The sequence below is a fragment of the Panthera uncia genome, chromosome F1, assembly GCF_023721935.1.
Source record: "Panthera uncia isolate 11264 chromosome F1, Puncia_PCG_1.0, whole genome shotgun sequence".
NCBI classification, from domain to species: Eukaryota; Metazoa; Chordata; class Mammalia; order Carnivora; family Felidae; genus Panthera; species Panthera uncia.
Window position 1 is genome coordinate 36,140,250 of NC_064813.1, and position 16,876 is coordinate 36,157,125.

The 16,876-nt window shown below is 36.0% G+C and overlaps 1 protein-coding gene across 3 annotated transcripts in view; it reads left to right on the plus strand.

Annotated features, from left to right (window-relative positions):
- Window positions 1–16,876, plus strand: part of NEK7 (NIMA related kinase 7) — a 158,922-nt gene that overhangs the window by 84,640 nt on the left and 57,406 nt on the right. For 2 of the 3 annotated variants that reach the window (XM_049634306.1, XM_049634307.1), the window contains 3 exons: window positions 1,188–1,328; window positions 15,000–15,062; window positions 16,766–16,876. In XM_049634306.1, the coding sequence (XP_049490263.1) occupies window positions 1,188–1,328; window positions 15,000–15,062; window positions 16,766–16,876 (315 nt within the window). The remainder of the gene's footprint in view (window positions 1–1,187; window positions 1,329–14,999; window positions 15,063–16,765) is intronic. The other variant, XM_049634308.1, reaches the window with a different exon arrangement.

Below are 16,876 nucleotides of genomic sequence, written 5' to 3' on the forward strand. Positions count from 1 at the left end.
GAAAGCATTTCTGGTTCATCTCTGTTTTCCTAGCAGCTAGTACATTAGTTAAAAAAAAAGAACCCTTTTTCATGAACAACAGCAAAATCTTTTTTCAACATGTAATTATGTACCAAGTGAAAGAAACTAGTCTGAAAAGGTTACAGTCTGAATGACTTCACCTGTATGACATTCTGGAAAAAGCAAAGCGGTGGAGACTATAAAAAGATCGGTGGCTGCCAGGGGTTAATGGGGAGGGAGGGATGAATAGGAGGAACAGAGAGGATGTTTAGGGCCATGAAATATACTGTATGATACTGTAATGTTTGATACATGTCATTATACATTTGTCCAAAACTGTAGAATGTACAACACCAAGGGTGAACCCTAATGAACTTTTGGTGATAACGATGTGTCAGTGTAGGTTCATGAATTGTAACAAAAGTACCACTCTGGTGGGGGTTAGGGAAAGCTATGCATATGTGGGAGCACAGGGGGGCTCTAGAGGAAATCTCTGTAACTTTCTTATAATATTGCTGTGAACCTAACACTACTCTAAAAAAAAATAAAAGTTTTTAAAAAAAGTAATGATATGGTGGTAAATTCCCTGCCACTGGAAGTGTTCTTTGTACAAGTTCAATAACTCTCAGGAAGCTCAGCAGATTTTCATGCGTTTAGTTGGCAGGTTGGACAAAATAAGTGTGTGTGTGTGTGTGTGTGTGTGTGTGTGTGTACACATTCTGTTTCAAGTTAAAGATACTTTGAAAAAGAAAACAAATGTCAAAGGAGTACTAGATTGAGTGGGACAAGTTTGTATTCTATGAACTGAAGATAATTTTATAGAGTTCCTATCGAAAATTTCAAAATCTTCATTCCCTGACACTTCATATCCTTTTTCCTTGGTTTATTTTTTTTTGTTTGCCCTTCCTATCTCACATACTGTATATATATATTTTTTATGTTTACCCTGTTTATTACTTTTCTTCCCTGCCAGAACTTTTCTTTGAGTGTAGAGATTATCATCTGTTGGGTCTGCTACTGTATCTCTAGTACACAGAACAGTGCCTAGCATGAAGGGCTCAATAAATACTGGTTGAATGAATGGATGTCTGCGAGCTTACCGTAGGTATTACCTACTTATGTGAAAACAATCAATAATTGTGTGACTATTGTGTGATTGAAAACTTTTCCGATTTTTTTAATTACAGAAGGCCTTAAGACCGGATATGGGCTATAATACATTAGCCAACTTTCGAATAGAAAAGAAAATTGGTCGCGGGCAATTTAGTGAAGTTTATAGAGCAGCCTGTCTCTTGGATGGAGTACCAGTAGCTTTAAAAAAAGTGCAGGTAAGATGATTTTAATTCTATGTAAATCAATGTAAAATTATACTATGTGAATAATAAATACAGGAAAGTATGTCCTAAATGATTGGATAATGACAGTCTTGAGAATGCTAGAAAGGAATAAAAATTATACTTTAAAAGCTTGAATTGAGTGTAGTACACAGTAGAAATTAATTTTTAATTTTAATATTACTTCTAGGCTTTAAAAATTGAGCTGGTTTTGTTCACCTAGGTTCAGTAATGACTGGAATGATCCTAGAAAAGCTTTTACAACTCTAGATTTTAAGAGGCAGATTTGAGTTATCACCACCTGCTCCTAACCGGACATGTAACTAGATGTCACATCCTTGGCTGTGGCTATAGGCCTCACGATAGGAAAGTAGACTTTACAAAATGTATTGCCTGAAGTTAGTAAGTGGCATTCAGGATTAGGGTGGGGTGTTAAATTAATGTGGAGAACCACAGTGGCAGTAAATGAAAGAAAAACGAAGTGAGCTTGATTTACTGGAAAATTACAAAAAGAATGAAGTAGATGCAAACAGAGGATTGATAACCTGTTTGAAATTTTCCATCTTGTGTTTGTATCATTCTGGAAGCAGTTTTGCTCTTCAGTCCTGACTTTTTGTCTTGTTTCCCTCAGATTCGTTTTTCTTGCTCCAGCACCCCTTACAAGTCCTACCCTAAGTCTAGCGTCCTAGTTCCACTGAAATGTACTTGCCAGAGCCCTAGAAGTTTCACTTGTCCTAACGAGTCTAGAAAGTGTAACTTCACTTGCCCTCTGGTCTAGACAGTACTTGTCTTTCTGCCTTAGAGTATGTTTGACATCATTCAGCTTTGCTTCACATTTTTCACATAAGGTAGTTATTGTTCACACTTGCCCATGGACTTCCCATTTGATTCCACAACCCTGATATATCTTTTCTGTGTAGTGACCTGTGAGACCAAAGTTTCCTCTTATTATTTTTTTGTAACTTTGTAACTTCTTTACATATACATACATATATATGTGTGTGTGTGTGTATATACATATATATATATATATATGTATGTATGTATGTATATATAAATATTTATTTTGAAAGAGAGAGAGAGAGAGAGAGAGAGAGAAGGAAAGCATGAGCGGGGGAGGGGCAGAGAGAGAGGGAGACACAGAATCTGAAGCAGGCTCCAGGCTCTGAGCTGTCAGCACAGAGCCTGATGTGGGGCTCGAACCCACGAACCGTGAAATCATGACCTGAGCTGAAGTTGGACACTTAGCTGACTGAGCCACCCAGGCACCTCTTTTTTGCAACTTCTTAAAGGATCAGTATACTTGGCAACAGCTATTATAGAGATGAGCAGTTTTCACTTACATTTTTAAGGAAATGTTAAATGTTTATAGAAGACGTTATGTGGCGCATATTAGATATAAAAAAATAATAGAAATGCCCTTGTATACATCACCTGGCTTAAGAAATACAACATTAGAAAAAATTTTTGATCTAGATTTGCTACTCCCTTCCCTCAGAGGTAACCATATCTGGAATTTTGTGTTTTAACATTCCTTTGCTTTTCTTTATAGTTTTCCCCACGTCTGTATAAATATCTAAATAAATTTATTGTTTGCTTTGCATTTTTTGAACTTTAAATAACTATTGTCACCTGTTGGTGCATGTGACTGTTATGTCATGTTCCATTGCTCTTGTTACATGCTGCTGGCTGTTTGGGTTGTTTATAAGTTGTTTACTATTATAAACAATACTTTGTGGTTTTCTTAAGAGCCTTTCCTGGTACACGCATGCCAGTCTTTCTCTTTTGTGTATGCCTGGGAATGGAAATGATGAGCCACAGGGAATGCATGTGGTTGGTTCTCTAAGTTGATACCGGGTTATTTGCCATAGTGGGATGGGTTGACTTTCACCAGCAGCTTATGAGAGTAGCTTATGAGAGTGTTCTTTCTTTTTATATACCACTTACAGCTTAAGAAAAATAGAATATAGAATGCAGATATTAATGTTCACAAAGCAGATGTCTTTGGAAGGACTATTCCCTTACAAAAGAACTCTGACCCATTTTAAAAATGTATTTATTGAATTTCTACTATGCAACTCTAGGCACTGAGAGAAATAAAAGAGAAGGTAGTCATATTATTCCTGCACTCCAGAGGAAAAAGAGTCTTTGTGGAACAATTACATGTGAACCCTGTGGCATGGATTCCTGATTTAAATAGGAGTCTGCAGAATGGAGGTGTCCGTTTGAGCGGTGGGTAGAATCAGAACCTGGGCCAGGCTATCAGTGTGAGAGCAGATTGTGGAGAGCACTGAACAGGAATTTGAAGACTAGGAAAGTAAGGATTCACTACAGATTCTCAAATCGAGGGACGATCTTCAAAATTCATTCTTTTCAAAATAAAATTACAACCTTAACACACAGAATGGACTGGAAAGAAGACAGCTGCTGACATGCCGCAGGCCATGAAGGCCGGAGGATAGATGGAGTGAGAAATCATTTGGAGGTCCCTGGAGGCCTCCTTCTCCACCTTCCCACTGATTCTGAGTGTAGAAAAACAGACAAGGCTCCATTCCACCTCTAACGATTGCGTTTTAAATCACAGGATTTCGTCATAAAAAATACTTAGACAAGGAGGGAAGAAAGGAGGAAAAGAGGGAGAGAGGAGGAAAGAACAAAAGCTCTTCTAGTTCTCTCACAGTGCCATCTGAGTTGTTTCTTGTCTGTATTTTTCTTTTGATTAGGAATTTGAAAGGACGATGTGAGTTAATATGGGCAATCATATTTCCATTCAGTATCAGATGCCCCCTCCACCTGTTCCCATTTTGCACCGTGATAAACCTCAGTCAACAGTCTCCTGCCGTGAGGAGTTAGCATTTGTCCCTTTGGGTTATGTTGTTTGTCTCTGCTTTATCAAGTGTTGATATTGTGGCATCTTCTAGTTTAAACGTAACTTCTTTATAGAACAGAGGTGATGTCGTGAAGATATTCCTCGCTTATTTAATTAGGGAATAGTGTCTTAGCCTCTGTGAGGAGAAATGTATTTGCATTTCAGATATGTTATTGATTTTGGTGATGTATTACACTTGTGCTGAACAGTAAATCCCATGCTCCCTCCTTAAAAAATTCTCTGTAGCTTGAAATGAAAATGTTTAAAATATTGTTAACCAGACTGCCTTCCTTTCTGAAGACTCTTAGGCCCTCCTCAAAAACTTCATAGTCAAATACTGACTTTCCTCATGCATCTTGTTATTTTGAGGTGAGGTTACTTGGCTGAAGAGCTGTATTACTGTTCCCAGCTCTGCTAGAACCCTTCCTGAATACTGTGCTCGCTTTTATAATTCACTTTTCTGCTTATAAATCGTTAAGGAGACACGTTAGAGTTACCATCCAGGCTTCCTCAGCTTCATTTTCAAAGCATTTCTTTACTTTGTCCCACATAACCAAGTTTTACTTTTTCAAAATCCTTAAAAAAAAAAAATAAATAAAGCAATGTCCTAACCTCTGGTGACTTTCCTACAGGTTTGCCTGTTGTCTGTGTGTGGAAAGAAGAGTATACTGAATGCATGTGACTTTGAAATCAGAGATCTGAGAGCCAACAGTATATGACAACATTTACCAATCTTTTTGAAAATGTACTCATATCCCATCATGATTCATTGGCCAAAATTAAGATGGTGCCTTAACTGATGTGACTTTTTTGCAATTCCATCTGCCGAGATGGCTTCCGTCTCTTGCTGTTTCCTTTCTTTGCCGCTTCCCTCACTATTGCTCATTCACTCAGTCCACCTACTGTTGATATATTGATCACCTAGTGTTCGGTGGACAGGGGGGAAGGCCTTGGGAACTTAAGATAAATAACGGGAGTCATGGGATTCGAATAGAAGTGCAACAGAGACCAATCTGAAGTCACAGGATAGGCACCGGCATGGGAGCAGCCTCCAAGAACATGGGTGAGAGGAGGTTGGGAAAAGTCTTCATAGAGGCTGTGAGCTGGGTCTCAGAACCTCAGTTCTTTGTGTTGGGAGACTATCAAAAGAATTGTTTTGATCTGGTACATGAAATCTCTATATCATGCTTCTTAGTTCATTGATTAGAGCTATGTAATTGGAATTGATTTTTATTTTACTAGTCTTACGATAGTACTGTAGTATGAATTTTGGGTCTTACTGTGTCTCAGTCCTTTGATTTTTTGTTACCCTAATTTTCTAATAGTAGGTGAAACATTTTGATCCTTGGTTTGTTAGTGCTTAAGTTCTCTGTGCTTACTCTTAAGTTTTATGTCCAGATAACGCTGTTTTTCTGTGGGACATCCATTGTCATTGACATTCATTAGAATGAATGGAAAGTACTTTTGTATGGTACTTACAAAGATAAGGTGATAATATGTTTTGTTCAAATTTACCCTTTTGATCCAAGTGATCTCAAAACAACTTCTTGAAGGGACAAATACTCTTTGATATTTACTGCTGTATTTATATTTGATTATTATTATAAAGCATTCATCAAGAATATCACTTTTTAAAGTATATTGATGAACATAACTTTTTTTTTTTTAACATATGTCAATTTTAGTTTCTAGGTTCTGTATGTTTTCACGTAATTAGAAGTTGGGATTACTTGCATTTAGAAATTTGTGAACAATGATAACTTCTTCCATAATGCATACTGATTATAATGCATTCATAATCTCTACAACTATATATTCAGTCTCTTTCAGTATTCACTGTGATTACTGAATTTCCTGCAGCTTTTATCAGCTTCGTTATTTAATCTCTTTGGATTTCCTGTGAACCTTCCAATAGTTATTTGAACAAATGAAAATTGGAAAGTATTTGTAAGAATAATCTATATATTATATTTTTTTAAATTGAAGAATAATTTAATAATTGATGTGTTTACTTGTTAAGGAGACACAAGCTTTTATCTTAAAAATGAAAGCTTCTTATTTTTATTTATTTGTACTTGCAAGTGAGAAAAAGGCATATAAGAAAAAGAGCAGATTTTTAGTTTTCTTGAAAGTTTAGAGAATAAGACATTCTAGTTAACAACATTTTGGAGTTATAATGAATTACCATACATGGCATAAATAGATTATCAACATTGAAATATTTAAATGAGATAATGGACATCGATGAAATAATTTAGTTCTTTGTCCTTTTTTGATGTTTCACAGTGTTTTTTCTTTAGCATCTTATGGTGTCTCAGGGTTGTTATTGTGCTAACCCAAGTTTTGATTGTATGGGTTTATCTTAAAATTTTTAAATGATAAACTCTTCTACTGGCCAAGCCTAGTGAATATATATAGTTGAAGTAACTTTTTATTTATGCTGTTGAAGACTTTTGATATGCTCATTTAATATTTATCAAGGACTTACTATATGGCAGGCACTGGATTTGACAGTGGGATACAGCTGAGTTCAACATTTTTGTTGAGAGGGGGTGGATAGACAGTAAGTCAAATAATTATAGGTAAGAAGGAAATGACGCATCAGGCTCTGTGCTGACAGCTCAGAGACTGGAGCCTGCTTCCGATTCTGTATCTCCATCTCTCTGCCCCTCCCCCACTTGCACTCTGTCTGTGTTTTTCTCAAAAATAAGCAAACATTAAAAAAAAAAAATATATATATATATATATATATATATATATATATATACACATATATATATATAAGAGTGTGTACTCCCAGAAGACACAAGAGGTGAGTTTTAAGAAGCTGCAGGTGTTGAAGCAACAGATTATTCTACACAGGTGTCAGTATGAAAGTCAAAGGATGCTATTACAGGCAGAGAAGGAAGGCTGTTTGGGGAGAAATGGGGCAACTGGTAAAAAAAAGCCTCAAAGGAAGCAGAGATGAAAAATCCATCCAGCGCACAGGTAGAGTTAAGACCAGATGAATTAGAACAGCTATGCAGTTTGTGAAAGCAAAGCAGACAGCAAAGACTTTGTGTCAAACAGGAGATGGCATTTTCCACCGAGCATGGTGGAAAATACACCAAGTGCATACACCAAGAGGCAGCAGCTTCCGAGTAGTCATTTTTAACTTCCACTGTGGACATTGTAATCGCGTATCTGCTGATCTGTGGTTCTTCCTATACTGTGCTTAAAATGCATTCAAATGGGAAGTGTAAGAGAGTACAACATGTCCAAGAGTAAGGGGAACTCCAAGCAAAACTCCAAGAAATACCCTGAACCCTTCCATGCCATGGGACATGGAACAATGATAACATGTGAATAGAGAAATGAAGTCATACACAGTGGAAATTAACCATGACTGGGAATTAGCAAGACAGAGAGAGATTCTAAAGTGGAGGCATCTGTATTGCTCAAATAGCTGACAAAGGTCCAAGAGAGTTAACAACTGAGATCAGACCTTGAATAAGAGGTCTGAAGAAAATGAAATGATGAATGCATGGTAATCAAGATGAGGTCAAAGAACAACTTTTGTTGGAAACAGGGGATGGAAGAGAAGTGGGAATTTAACTACAGAAGGAGTAAGGTAAGTGCAGGGTAAGCGATGGACCGAGAGGGCTGACTGAGTGCCATGGAGTGAGGCATGGTCTCAAAAGAGTCAACATGGTACCAAGCAATGGACATGAGATCATGACCTGAGCCAAAGTTGGATGCTTAACTGAGCCACCCAGGCACCCCTGGGATTACACACTCTTGATTCTTCTCCCTCTCTGGGTATCCCTTTTCTGTCCCCTTCAATGGCTTTTCTTTTCCTAACTCTTTATGGGGCACAGTTATGATTTTGGATCCTTTGGTTCTTCTATAGCCACATTCTCATTCACAGCTTCCAACATACCTTCGTAGGGTAGCTTCTTAATCTATACAGGCCCTGACTAAGTTTTGCTGAGCTTTAGTCTCAGAATAAATTTAGAATAATTTAGAATAATATTAGAATAAAAGTGAATTTCCTGTGATAATTTTTAGAGTTTTGTTTTGTTTTGTTTTTGTTTTTAATTTTGAGGAAACCTATCAAACAGGGCTTCCTGATGGACTCCTCGAGGTTGGATCACTGCTAGCCTGTTGAGTTAAAAGGCATTTCTTTGGAAACAAAAGTTTTTAATAGTCAAAGAGTAATTAGTGACACTCACAGGTATCTAGTTCTATACCACCATTTGCCAGGACCTTAAGGAATCCACAAGAAAGAAATTGAGGCCTGTCTTATAATTTGCAGTTCAAACATGTTGATGCATTAAGAGAGAAAGGATGACAGAAGCTAGATCCTAGGCCTTGGTGTTATAAAGAGAGCAAGTTTCTGGCATCAGTGTAGAACTCTTCCTGCACTCACCTTGCTTAATGCTTTGCCCCTCCTCCTCCATCCCAATCTCTCCACCCTTTAAGTGCCTCTGTATTTAGTCAGGGAAGTGCTGGTGGTAGAGACCTTAATTATTTGGACGTTAACTTGTTCAATGATTGTGGTTTATATCTAGAGAGTTCACAGCCCTCGTGCTGTGGATTGTTTTACTCTCCCACCCCCACCCCCCACTCATCCTCTACCCCTTCAAATAAGAGAGACAGGCTCTGGAAGGGAAAGTCTGAGCTACCCAAGCACCCTGCGATTACACAATCTTGATTCTCCTCCCTCTCCAGGTATCCCTTTTCTGTCCCTTTCAATGGTTTTTCTTTTCCTAACCCTTTATGGGGCACTTTCCACAGTTATAATTTTGGATCCTTTGGTTCTCCTGTAGCCACATTCTCATTCACAGCTTCCAATGTACCTTTGTACACCTTCAAATAAGAGAGACCGGCTCTGGAAGGGAAAGTCTGCCTACCAGTCAACAAGTAAGAGAACCAGAAATGTACAGGCTGATAATAAAAATATTCCTTAAAGCTCCTCTCCTCTCACTCCAACAATGGTTAGGGAATGGTCTGTACAGCCACTGGTCAGTTGGAATAAGGGATGGAAGCATCACTATGGCACCAGGTAAAGAAGGCAAGAACACTGGGATGAAGAAAGGCATAATCCAGGGGTGACTGAGGTTTTGTCATATGGAGTACAGTGACTCAATTTAGGGACAGTTCAGTTCATTTAGTCATGCTCTATAAAGCTGGGGAGGCCTAGGGAATATTTGGGTAAGATTTTTATTTATGTAATATCTATTTAAAGTGAGATATACCAGGTTTTTCAAGCTTCCTTAGTATATAATTTTTAAGTACTTTCATTGCTACATTTTAAGTGTTGTTTTTTTTTTTTTTTTTTTTTTTTTCCTAACAAATTGACATATGCCTTTTCAAGGACATTTCTGTTAAGTTACTTGAAGGTCCTCTTTTTCCTCTTAAAGATATCCGGTGTTATCCTTTTCAGTTTCATCAGTCATGAGTAATTTTTGGCAAAATTTGAAGATGACAAAAGAAAACTTTTAAAAATGATTCAGAAAGTACTGAGAATTTATTAGCCAGTACTTGCCTAAACACTGTTAGTAACTTTGCTCTTACCAAGTGTACTAAAAACCCAAAAAAACTTGAGTAGAGCTCAAAAAGATGGCTTCTGGAGCAAAGCTTGTAAATATCCTATGAAAGCTATTTTTACAAACTCTAGATTTTGTTTTTCCTTGTGTGTTGTCTTTTCTTGCTCATGAAATCAGACAGTCTTGAATCTATGTCTGGGAATGATTTGATCTAAATCTCCAGTTTTTATTTTTGTCTTGACTTGCTGGCTGAGAGAAAAAGAAAGATAAGATACTAATGAATTTCTGATTAAATGTATTTATAAATGTATTTGGTTCAGATTTTAGTTTTGCCTCAAATGTGCCAGCCATGCTTATCTCTCAGTGAATAAGGAAAGACTTTGATATTATTGAAAATTCAGTTAAAAATAAAAGTTAATTTGTAGTACTAAATTAGTTATAATTTGAATTAGAAATTCATGATTTCTGTGGAGCACACTTCCATCTTGCTATGTTGTGTCTATTTGGAGTTTCCTAAAGCACTTGGACACATCTTTTTCTCATCTCATTCACTAGCTTTGCCTTTTAAGTATTTTTCCCATCATAGATACATTGATTATTGGGAGGTTAGATTTATACATGTCTCCAAGTTTATGATTTTCTTCATTTTAATTACTAGTACCACAATGAACCTTTCTCTTTTTCATTAAAAAAAAAAGTTTTCAGGAATTCCTTTAAAATCTAAGACATTTAACATTTTGTATTTCCCTGCATTTCTTTCAATTATATCAAGTCCATTGTGACTAGGAGGTCCTAAGAATGGCATTAGCATTCATGATTTGGTGAGAATCAGTTATTTCTCTTGCCATTTTGATTTTTAACCATAAATAGTCTCTCTGTGTATATTTCATAACTATACTAATATCAAGTTCAAAATTTTGTTTACATTAATATTTATTATTTAACTTGTTACATAAGTAATATCAATTTTTCTGCCATCATTTGGCAATTTGAGGAATGTGTGCCTTTTTATATGAAATTGCTGAGTGTAGAGATGCTTGGGTGGCTCATTTGGTTAAGTGTCCAACCCTTGATTTCAGCTCAGGTCGTGATCTCATGGTTTGTGGGATCGAGCCCCATGTAGGGCTCTGTGCTGACAGCTTGGAGCCTGCTTAGGATTCTTTCTCTCCCTTCCTCTTTGCCCCTCCCCCACTAGCTTGCTCTCCCTCTCTCTGTCTCGCTCAAAAATAAATTAATTAAAAAGAAGAAATTGCTAAGTATGAAGCAATTTAATGAAGCAAAAGTAATGAACTTTTGATTTTACTTATTTCTATAAGAAATCTTTCTTTTTTTAAAAAAATATATTTTATTATTTTTTAATTTAATTTATTTTTTTTTTTTCAATTTACATTCAAGTAAGTTATCATATAGTGCAACAATGATTTCAGGAGTAGATTCCTTAATGCCCCTTACCCATTTACCCCATCCCCTCCTTGCCACAACCCTTCCAGTAACCCTCTGTTTGTTCTCCATGTTTAAGAGTCTCTTACATTTTCTCTCCCTCCCTGTTTTTATATTATTTTTGCTTCCCTTCCCTTATGTTCATCTGTTTTGTATCTTAAAGTCCTCATATGGTGAAGTCATATGTGTTGGTTTTCATGTGTTGGTTGGCCATCTGGATGTCTTCTTCGGAGAAGTGTCTATTCATGTCTTTTGCCCATTTCTTCACTGGATTATTTGTTTTTTGGGTGTCGAGTTTGATAAGTTCTCTATAGATTTTGGATACTAACCCTTTATCTGATATGTGGTTTGCAGATATCTTCTCCCATTCCGTTGGTTGCCTTTTAGTTTTGCTGATTGTTCCCTTCGTGGTGCAGAAGCTTTTTATTTTGATAAGGTCCCAGTGGTTTATTTTTGCTTTTGTTTCCCTTCCTTCTGGTGATGTGTTGAATAAGAAGTTGCTGCAGCCAGGGTCAAAGAGGTTTTTGTCTGCTTTCTCCTCGAGGATTTTGGTGGCTTCCTGTCTTATATTTAGGCCTTTCATCCATTTTGAGTTTATTTTTGTGTATGGTATAAGAAAGTGGTCCAGGTTCATTTTTCTGCATGTCGCTGTCCAGTTTTCCCAGCACCACTTGCTGAAGAGACTGTCTTTATTCCATTGGATATCCTTTCTTGCTTTGTCAAAGATTAGTTAGCCATACGTTTGTGGGTCCATTTCTGGGTTCTCTATTCTGTTCCATTGATCTGAGTGTCTATTCTTGTGCCAGTACCATACTGTCTTGATGATTACAGCTTTGTAATACAGCTTGAAGTCTGTCTATAAGAAACCTTTCTGAAGTATTCTGCTTTCCTGCACATATAATCCCTGCCAGACATACTCCATCCCCTTGAGGGTCTCACATCACTTTGTACAAGTAGTGCTGAGTAGATTGTGTGTTCATTTCCTTTGTTCCAGGTTGCATTCTGCATCTGGCAGTGTGCATCTTTAGGACTGCAAACTTGTTTTCTTGTTTGTATCCACGGTAAAATCTAGTAAGTTGACAACACAGTTTTGTGAATGAAAGAAAGCAAGAATGAGCCAATTTATTTATGTTAATTGTCTTTATGTGTAGTGCAGTTCTTAGCTATTTCACATTAAAACTTGAAAAACATAAATTTGATATTAAAACTTTTCATTAGAAAATAAATAAATAAAAATAAATAAAGTTGAAGACTATGTAGAAATATGAGAAGTATTTTGCTGTAAGTCAGGTGAAAAAGCATATATAATGCATACTGCCTCTGTTTTCACTATCTAAAACACACATACATTTGTACAAGAAATGGAAGAGTGAGCACAAGCTAAAATTCTTTAAGAAAGTGATTTTGCCAATTTTTTGTTTAAAAATTTTATTTATATTTTCCTTAATTTTTTTTAATTAAGGGAAAATTAGAACTACATGCATGTTTGGATGTTAAAAATGATAGTAAGCAAACATTTCCTCTTATAAGTTGTATTTATTCCCCCATATTCTGTATTTTCTTTTATGCCTTAGATATCTGTTATTTCTGGCTAGCAGAATCTTAACAATTTTTTCAAAGTTCAGCTTTAATGTTACCCACTCCTCACATGGGGATTCCTTCTTTAGATTTTTTTTTTAATGTTTTTATTTATTTTTGAGACAGAGAGAGACAGAGCATGAGCAGGGGAGGGGCAGAGAGAGAGGGAGACACAGAATCTGAAGCAGGCTCCAGGCTCCGAGCTGTCAGCACAGAGCCCGACATGGGGCTCAAACTCACTTAGTGTGAGATCATGACCTGAGCTGAAGTCGGACGCTCAACCAACTGAGCCACCCAGGTGCCCTGGAGATTCTTTCTTTAGATTTCTCATACTGCACTTTGCACACACATGTATTTTAGTACTTATTAGTTAGTTGTATATGTATTGGACTTCGCAAGAGTCTAGGCTATTCACGAAAACAGACTCCAGAGCTGGAACGATCTGGATTCAAGTGCTTGTTCTGTCACTTACTAATTTTACAACCATAAGCATATATTTAACCTCTCTGAGTCTCAGTCCTTTTTCTAAATTGAAGCCAGTACTACCTACCTTATAGGAACATGGTAAAGATTGTAGCAGCATATATAAGAGGCTACACCCTCTAATAGGTGTTCAATAATTTCTGCTGGAGTCAAAAAGACTTGGATCATGACTGCCACTCCTTTCAGGTTATATACCTACTTTTCCTGGAACATATTGGCAGTCTGAATCAGGAGGACTTGGTCAAGTTGATGACTATAAATGTCATTAAAGTTGTTTTGTTATATGACTAGGGTTTTTTTTTTTTTTTTCTTTTGAGGGAGAGAGAGGGAGAATGCAATGGGGGGGATGGGCAGGAGAGGGGGGGGGGGGGGGAGAGAGAGAGAGAGAGAGAGAGAGAGAGAGACAGACAGAGAACCTCAAGCAGGCTCCATGCTCAGCATGAAGCTGGATGTGGGGCTTGATATCATGACCCTGAGCTGAAAGCAAGAGTTGGATGCTCAACCAATTTAGCCACCCAGGCACCCCTATGATTAGGGTTTTAACCAGCTTGTAGTCATGACTTATCCAGATATATTCTCCAATATTTAGCATATTGCTTATTTGTTTATTTATTTGTTTATTTATTTATTTATTTATTTTCCACACACTTAGAGCACTGATAGCGTTCTTTGTTTTCAGACACATCCTAATATCCATTTTATTATATTATATATTTTTATACTTTTCACATTAGACCCATATTTCTCAACCTTTTACTCATTATTACCCCCAGGAGCCTTTTTAGATAGTTTTTCCTAATTGCTCCTTTCCCTTAGGAAATTTTAATTCCACAGATAAGAGTAGATCTGTTTATGTGTTGTATGTATATCTGTGACATACTGTTAAAAAGGGCAAGATTTTGTCACTGCTCTTTCCAAAGAAACAGTTTGGAGTGATAGCTTCCCTGTCACGGTGTGCATTTGACTTTTTAGACATGATTTGATTGTGTAGATTAATCATTCAGAGCCGGTGTTATATAGTTGGAAAACTCTGAGAGTAAATTCTGGCTGCTCCGTTAATTAGCTGTGTGAACTTTTGTCAGTTTCTTACGCTTTCTAAACCTACTTTCCCTCATCTATAAGATGGAAATATTGTCTTCTTAAGGATTAAACGAAAATTAAATGAGGTAGTTAATGTAGTTAATGTAATATGTTTAACACATATTAATTGTTCAATACATGTTAGCTCTTACTTTATTATGATCACAACATCCATTCTGTTTCATTTGAACCTAAGGCTTGAAATGTCTAGTGGTTCTCTTTTCTCATTGTTATTTTTTAAATTTGTTTGAAACGTTATTTATTTTGAGCAGGGGTGGGGGGGTGGGCAGAGAGAGAGGGAGAGAGAGAATCCCAAGCAGACTCCACACTGTTAGCACAGAGCCCAATGTGGGGCTCGATTCCATGAAGCATGAGATCATGACTTGAGCCAATATCAAGAGTCAGATGCTCAATTGACTGAGCCACCTAGTCACCCTTCTTTTCTCAGTTTTAATACTCACTGCCTGTGGAGGGAAAATGTAAACTCTGGAGGTAACATGAGATAAAATACCTACAGTTTTTCAAAGCTCCTAAAATGCTAATCGGGAAGAAAATTTCTTAGTAGGTGTATAAACTATATGTAAAGTATTATAATGAATTTATGTGGTGTCTTGAACCATAGATTATTAGTTTATTCTTGAACCATAGATTATTAGTTTATTAAATAATTCTGGATTCTATTTTTAGATATTTGATTTAATGGATTCCAAAGCACGTGCTGATTGTATCAAAGAAATTGATCTCCTTAAGGTAAATAAATGAACTATTGACTATTTTTAACATAGCTGAGCCTGTTGATAAAAGTGATTTATAAAAATACTGCACTTATAAGGAAAAAGATTTTTAAGACTTAACTTAGGCCGCATTGGTTTTAAGCAACATGATGTAAATTTGTATCTCACTATATGGAAGAATGTAGTTACCTTTTGGATTCATCATAAAATAATTTAATTGGGACATTTGGTAAAATTAGCTCCCCCCACTCCCCACCCCCCTGCTTTTCAAACTAGGAAATAAAATGAGCATAAAACATTGAAGAAATTTTTTCTTGACCATCCCAATTAGACGTATTCTAAAGGTTAAGTAACATAAATGTGTATTGGTATTATCCAAAGTTCAAGATATAATATAGATGTATATCTCAAGATGTAATATATTGAGAATGTGGACTGATCCAGCTGGGTACATGGTTTTTATAATATTTCTGTAACATTTTCCCAGATTTAGAGAGGGTGATGTAAAGAGTATGTCAGAATTAGCTTTTCAGTTTCTTATCCACTCAAAGAATGCGACTGAAATTTCAGTTATCTCTAAACTGCTTTTATTCTAGTGAAATTTCCTTGAGGAATGATGTAGCTTGTGTTCTGTTTTCAGCTACTAGATAAGACTTGGATGTTTTTATGCCATACGTTTTTGTTTGTGCCTAACATGAATCAGATTTATCAAAAAAGATAAGAGTAAGATCAAAATGAACCACACGTTCCATCTGTTCTGTTAGTTGTAGCTATTTCCTGGGCCATGAAGCAACTGCTTTAAAAATAAATATAAATTGTTATAGAGAAGTATTATAGAAGATGTGGAGGAAAACCGTGTAAGTAGAAAGAAGAGAAGAAAATCATGTATATACCATCTGGGAGAATTCTTGAATAATTTTCTTTGAGAAACTATTTGTCTTATGTTATCTTGTTTAAAGATTGAACAAAAAGATTGTACAAAAGGATTGTCCTTTTGTATAGACTGATGTGTATATTTTTGCAAGGTCAAATTTTTCTTAGGATCATTTAATGACTCAACCCCATAGGTAAACTTATATCATTTGATGTAAAAATTATATTTAGATACAGTCGATGTCCTTTTATTTTGTTTTGTTTTAAACCACTGGTTATAGTTACATAAGGATCAGGCCAACTTCAAAACCGGAGTAGGGATACTTTATTTACCACCGAGCACCTGTAATGACAGTTCCCATTTTGAAGATATAATTTTTAGCAATTGGTGCTTTAATGATGTCATTCATTTATATATTTTTTTCAATATATGAAATTTATTATCAAATTGGTTTCCATACAACACCCAGTGCTCATCCCAAAAGGTGCCCTCCTCAATACCCATCACCCACCCTCCCCTTCATTTATATTTATATATTTATTGAACATAGTAATATGTGCTTTCAAACTTTCTAAAAGTTTTCAAACTTTCTATTATTTCTAATAAAGAATATCAAAATAAACTGGTATCTACTTTTAATAATTACAATACATGTTTCAAAATTCACTGGCTTAAAGAAAAATATACATGATGTCTTGTTAAGATTTCTAGCTTAAAAATGAAATGCAATAACTAAGTTTATTCTTCAGTTAGGAAACTATAAGTGATTCTTGATAATTTACAATTGAAAAACTTTTCTGGTGCCTGTTTGTTTGTTTGTTTTTGTTTGTATGTTTTTCCATCAGCAACTCAACCATCCAAATGTAATTAAATATTATGCATCATTCATTGAAGATAATGAACTTAACATAGTTTTGGAATTAGCTGATGCTGGTGATCTATCCAGAATGATAAAG